Source organism: Coffea eugenioides, chromosome 3, assembly GCF_003713205.1.
Source record: "Coffea eugenioides isolate CCC68of chromosome 3, Ceug_1.0, whole genome shotgun sequence".
NCBI classification, from domain to species: Eukaryota; Viridiplantae; Streptophyta; class Magnoliopsida; order Gentianales; family Rubiaceae; genus Coffea; species Coffea eugenioides.
In genome coordinates, this window is record NC_040037.1 from 5,676,821 (window position 1) to 5,683,526 (window position 6,706).

Below are 6,706 nucleotides of genomic sequence, written 5' to 3' on the forward strand. Positions count from 1 at the left end.
GCTCGGATCGGTTCAGTAAGGTCTCGGATCCTACAGGGCTCGGATCAGTTTCAACAGAAAGACAGACGAACCCTCGGATGTATTTCGCTTGAACTGGATCCGAGCTCGGATGGGGTAAAAGTGCAGAAACGAAGCCTCGTTTCTGCTATATCCGCGAACCGATCCGAGGACGGATGGGTTCATGAAGGCCTCGGATCCTAAAGGCCTCGGATCAGTCTCAACAGAAACACAGGCGAGGCCTCGGATGTATCTGGTTATCTATCGATCCGAGGTCGGATCCATAGATCCGCGGTCTGATCTTTCTGGGCTTCCTAGGATCCGAGCTCGGATCAGTGTTTCTCTGCAACAATTGCAGAAACTGCAATTTTCCAAACCTTTTTCCCCTTTTTCGGCCAATTCCAATTCACACATTTGACAAAGATTTTATCAATTCTAATCTCGTACGCACATGTAATTTACCATAACCACTATATCCGAGATCTCAAAACACAACAAACACATTTACATTATAATTCGAGGGGTGAGGTTCTTTGGTCTTTTTTGCACTTTTACACTAAAAGGGCATATTTTGGCCTTAAATACATATGAAATGACTAAACTTGAGCTTTTATAACCATGATATCACCAACACTCACTTGAAATGCACAATGCATGTATATGCATGAGAATTTCAAGCACTTAAAAGACAATTTAGGAAGAAAAACTCCCTTAAACCACGTGTTCTTCAATTGCACCTTCAAGATGGAAGTTCCGACATGTAACTAATTTACCGTGTATAAAATATAGGTGTACACTCGTATAATGCATAAGAATACTCATATAACCTACTTTTTTTGTACTCATATAAAGTGAGAACTAAGATACGCGCGATCGCAACATTCATACTCATATTATCCGTCATTTTAGAATATATACAAAATGTCACAAACAAAATTGTGTAATCCATAAGTTAGGTTAGTTATACAATAACAATACGAGTAATGGAATCAATGCTGCCCAAGTTTCCCATGAGTACCACATGTTGTTGGTTTGGGTATTCTTTGGTTTCGACGTGGCTGGTTTGGCACTACTGTATGGCCAAGAGTCCGTTGTGTCAACAGTGTATTATCTTGAATTTCAGTGCTTGTGCCTTCACCTCCTTCAAATTGCTCAGAAAAATCGCGATGTGAATCCCTATCGGGCGTAAACTCTGTGTAAGTCACAGGGGACCTGTGATAATGGCCAATCGATCCACCTCCGTCATGCATGACATCGGTCTGAGGTGTGACAAAAGCAGATGCGCCAGCTTGGTCTTCAGTTGCCATCGAACCTCCATGGAATGCAGTTTGCATGGTGGGCTCTGGTGATCGGAATCTACGACGTCGCCCACCGCCATGCTGACTTCCGTGGGTATTTCTAGGAGCTCGCTGAACACGACATGGATCAGGGTATAGTGGAATCTCATGTGGTACGTGTGGAGGACGAAATGCAAGTCGGCGGGACTCTCCTACATGATGCAAAGATGTGGATGCAAAGTCCCTCAACTCTTGAAAATATCCGCTGTGTTGTTCATCACTAACGCCAAGAGAGTCCTGTGCCATGAAATACATGCGAGACATGGCATCGCTCTGCAAAACCAATGGACCGAATTAGAAGGACATACAGAATCTCAAAATAGTTTAAAAGGTCTATAAAAGTATTTGTGCTTGTTAAAAAGTGGGTTGGAAATAAACTATACAAGATATTGTGCCCTAGCGCTATCACCCCGGAAGCCCTCAGGGAAAGCGGGAAATCGACTCGGGTTTGAAATATAAATCACCGTGCGCTCCCGATACCACTGAACATACTCATCCGATGGATATGTAGTATCTTCAATTACTGTGCCATCTTGTATATGCACACGTCGATCATTCCAAATATCAATATATTGTCTATGTGTGGTGCTCCAGTCTTGATTCGCCCTACCACGACGATCTAGACAATGTAGAGCTGCCTGATTATCCGTCAACCTCATATCAGGCAGGGACTGATGAAACCCAAACTGCCGCATAACTCGATGAGGGAGGTGCGGCTCAACTACATCCCAGCAAATAAGATACGTTTCGGACCTCCAAATGTCCTGACCTGCAGTACAATACGCAGGAAGAGAAGCGAGAACGTCCGCCGAATATGGCTGCCATACGAACTGGAAAAAAATATAACATGAAAAATCCAAATCTTTTTTTTGTATTAAGAACTAATAAAAGGAACCGAGCCGAGCACGGATCGAAACTGAATGAGTTCGGATCCGGCAGAGTTCGGATGAAAACCGATTTATGAATTCTTGGATGATCCCACGCACATGTAATATAGCAAAAGTACAATACCCACTCTAGCAAAACACATCAAACACATCATATGCTAGTCAATACCTCTTCAGGCCGCAGGCCTGCTAACTGATCTCGGAATGCGGGCACAACATGCCTAACAACTCTGTGTACGTCCAAATCATTGTTCCACCTAAAAAATTAAAAAGTACGGTACATGTTTAGAACAAATTATATGTTGGTGTCGATATCAAAGGTCACGAAAACCCCCGAAATAAGGGCGAAACGACGCACCTAGCTCCATATGGACCAGGGTAATGCTCCAACGGCGCGATTCGGTCCGGACGCATGGTTGGTATATGTTCCCAAATCCATAGCTGTTACAAAATTAGAATCAATGTTAAAAGTGCAAAATGGAAAAATGAAAAAGTCCGGTGATAAATGTCCCTATTGAGTGCAATGTACCTGTAGTAAAACTAATGGACCGGCAATAGCCGATTTGGCAGGATGCGTGGCATCACAAAGTGACCGATAGAGAGTCGCCAAACACGCACTACCCCAACTATATTGCCCAACAGTTTCCAAGTCCCGCAGTAATGGAAGATACAACAAAGGAACTTTGTTGCCGGACTTATCGGACAATAAGTGTCCACCTAATATCAGTAAGAGGTAAATGCGCGCACGCTGCCTACATTCCGCATCTGAAGCATCGGGTGGCAACTCTGTATCCAACACTCTTGCTAAACATCCCAACTTTAGCCTCTGTCCATCAAAGTATCCAACTGCTGGCGAAAATCCAAGGAGCTCCTCACAAATGGCTCCCCACTCCTGAATGCTGCGGTATGTGTCTACCCCTATAACCGGTGGACCATCGATGTTCAACCCCCACAACACCTCTACATCCTGTAATGTCACGGTAGCCTCTCCAACCGGTAAATGGAATGTATGCGTCTCGGGCCGCCATCTCTCGACTAAAGATGTGATCAAAGAATGATCAACCATCTGATATCCACTCTCAAGCACGCCCTCAAATCCAGCCAAGGCAATATAACGCAAAACCCGATCAGGAATAGGCGTATGCGACCAAAATCCTCTGTCACACCGTCTGACATCTAACTGATTGCCCTCAATATGTCCGTGGAAAATTGAATGCGCCCGGTGTGCAGTTCCCCCCGATATAATGTCGTGCACGTATGGTCCTGGATGTAGACCTGCAGGGATAGGAGTGTCGGCCATATTCCGGATGCAAATATCTACATCAATTAAAGACGGTGAGTCATGCATAAGTAAAACCCTAAAAGTGGGCAGTATCCAGTTTTGACATCGTAAATCGCGAACTGAATGTTTTATTTTGTAGCAAAATTTGACCAAAGAACTAAGATACATCGAGTGAGAACTTTGGGGCTGCAGGTGTAAACAGGAAATTCTATACTTATCAAAGCATTGAACTAGTAGCGCATTTGACAAATGATAAATTCAAGTCAGCAATGTAGTTATTTAGAATAAATCCAGCATCGAACACAAATGAACTAGACTATAAATCCCACGTTCAAAAAGTTGAACTAACATGAAACAAAAATATCTAGGGAGTCGATAAAATCAAGGCCTATAATTCGGACAATTTCTCCTATTGTGACCCGTCTGATGACAATTTCGACATCTTCTTGGTTCGTCTGGATCCCTTTCATCCATCTCATTCCGAATTCTGCTAGCTCGCACCCGCCCTGCCCGGCGTGTAATAAATTTGCTCTTGTCTGCCTGCAGGGCCCACCCAGGATAGAGCCAAGTATCTTGATGCGGCAATGGGTTAAACATGCCTGAATACTGGACCGCCCACCTTGTTTTAGTAAACTGCTGGTCCACAAGCAATCCCGGATTGTCACCTCTATTCCTGCACACCGCCAAAGCGTGTGAACAAGGAAGTCTGTATATCTGCCACTTTCCACAAGAGCATGTCTTATCAAAAAACCTGATGGTTTGCGTATTGCCTCCTTTACCATCGACGCGCCGCCCTGTGATAACCTTATATACGCCCGATGGGCCATCGAACTCAATGACTCTGTGGGTGCCTGCCTTCCGCTCAGCATATTTAAAACGCCGCCATATCCTTGGGGGAAAAGGATTGCGACAATGTGAAGCATCTTCCCTTCTCGTCTTGAATAACGCAACTGTCCGATGAAATGTCATGTCAATGCATGCACGAATTGGCAAATGCCGTGCCCCGCGCAAGACATTATTATAGCTTTCGGATATGTTGGTAGTTAGAATACCCCACCGACGGCCATCGTCGTGAGATAGACACCACTTTTCTGGACTAATGGCTGACAGATAATTCCAAGCATCTGGGAACATGCTCCGTAGTTCTCTTCTGAACATCCGCCACTTGCGCAATTGTCTTGCCCTTCCCATTGCCCAACACAACTTACGAAGGTGTAAACCTTTGAAGTGTGTCATCAAATTGCTCCTAACATGTCGCAGGCAAAATCTATGGTAGGCTAAAGGTTCCGCCCAATAGTCAAAGTGTGTCATAGTATAGATGATACCATTGTGGCGATCGGAAATGACACAGATAGGATGTCGATCAAGTGCCACATTATATCTTAATTGTTCCATAAACCACGACCAACTGGAAATCGTCTCCTCATCAACTATGGCATAAGCAAGTGGCAGAATGTGGTTGTTCGCATCTTGCGTGACTGCAACAAGGAGTTTGCCCTTGTATTCGCCACGCAAATGAGTGCCATCAACGCATATAACTGGCCTGCACATGTGGAATGCTTCAATAGCCGGTCCAAAAGCCCAGAATACATACTTAAAGGTCTTAACTCGATCCGAACTATCCGAATGATGCGACCACTCCACCACGGTGCCTGGATTGGATTGCACCAGTGCATCGAGATACTGTGGTAGTTCGGCAAAATTCGCTTCCCAAGATCCAAACACAAGCTCAATTGCTTTACGTCTCGCGTACCAGGCTTTTTTGTAAGACACATCAACCTTCAAGTTTTCTTTAACGGAACTTAGTATGTTCTTGACCTTTAATCCAGGGTCATCTTCAATGCTACGGAGGATGTACCTTGAAATAACGGAAGCAGTCAGGCTTGTATTGTTATTTCTAATCATGTCGCCCAAGCAGTTATGGTCATTCACCCACTTTGTAATTTGCCACATTCCATGAGTCTTTTTCTTTACGGCTCTAACACACCATTCGCATGGTGGATACGATGGCGCGGTTGAAGTGGAAGGATGTCGATCAATTGATGACTTGCACTTAGCAAACCACGTGTTACTCTTACTCTCAATAACTCTGAACTCCCTATTGTGATTGATGGACCACATCCTAACTGCTCGGCTGAGCTGCTGCTTACTCTCAAATCTCATATGAAGACGTATATTATTATTCTCCTCACTGAATGTTACAATACGCTCCAATCCATCCTCCTCTTCCATATCATCATGATCTATGTTCCCAAGATCGGAGAAAAATGTCATTCCTCTTGGCACATATGCAGAGCTGCCAGCTGTGCTATTGCGTCTGTCCAAGTGGTCCATATCGAGGTTTACTCTTAAACCCCCACCTTCATGCTCATCATCCGAATCACTACCAGACACATCTTGCGACTCCGACTCTTCAACCTCTTCCGCATCACTTCCGGGTCATCTTCCGGGTCATCTTCTTCCACATCATCTTCAAGAGAGCCAAGGAGCCCATCGTGTATACTAGCATATACATCATTTTCAGCTGAACTGCGACAACCTTGCCCAGGGTTAGACTCGATCCCAATTGGAGAAATATGGCATGATGGACCTGGATCTCCAAAACTTGGAATCGAATCCAGGCCATGAAAATATTCCTGGGCACCCATGGACCCTGATGTGAGCCTTGGTTCTAATGAATCCATAGATCGATCACCATGCATATAATGACATGCTGATGAAGTCTCTGGAACGACTACACTAGAACCGAAGTGCAACTTTGTTGGATCCATGAATGCATGAACCAGCGACATCATTGGACCAACAGTACCTATTGCTCCAGTGAATACGCTATTAACTACAGGCATTTGGACGATTTCTTCCTTCTCGATATAAATCTCCGCCATGTATGAAACTCTTTCGATCCAAAGATCGTACATTACATCAAGAGTTTCATCATCCACCACTGCGGAAACAGTATATTTGGAACTCTCCAACGGTTGACGAAGAAACAATTTCAGCTTGAACATCCCTTTATCGACCCCAATATAGTGGTAAATCCTGTCAACCAACTCCCCGTATCCAATTCTATGCCTCAAAGTTAATGTCCGGTTGGAAGTACGAGGCATATAACAAACAAAGTCACCTTCGTAATGTATTTGTCCTCCCCAGTATAGGTTTACCCGCAGAGGTCTTTCTACAGACATGTTTGTAAAATGAATCCC

At 44.4% G+C, this 6,706-nt stretch overlaps 1 protein-coding gene across 1 annotated transcript; it reads right to left on the reverse strand.

The window, feature by feature from the left end:
- Positions 1-3,884: 3,884 nt before the first annotated feature.
- On the reverse strand, positions 3,885-5,837 carry LOC113765844. The gene has a single exon (XM_027310091.1). It carries the CDS (start codon positions 5,835-5,837, stop codon positions 3,885-3,887), a length of 1,953 nt encoding a protein of 650 aa, XP_027165892.1.
- Positions 5,838-6,706: the final 869 nt, after the last annotated feature.

What these genes read in the sequence shown, in the direction of transcription:
- LOC113765844 (XM_027310091.1), bottom strand. Translation starts at nt 5,837, where the DNA reads ATGGACCACTTGGACAGACGCAATAGCACAGCTGGCAGCTCTGCATAT.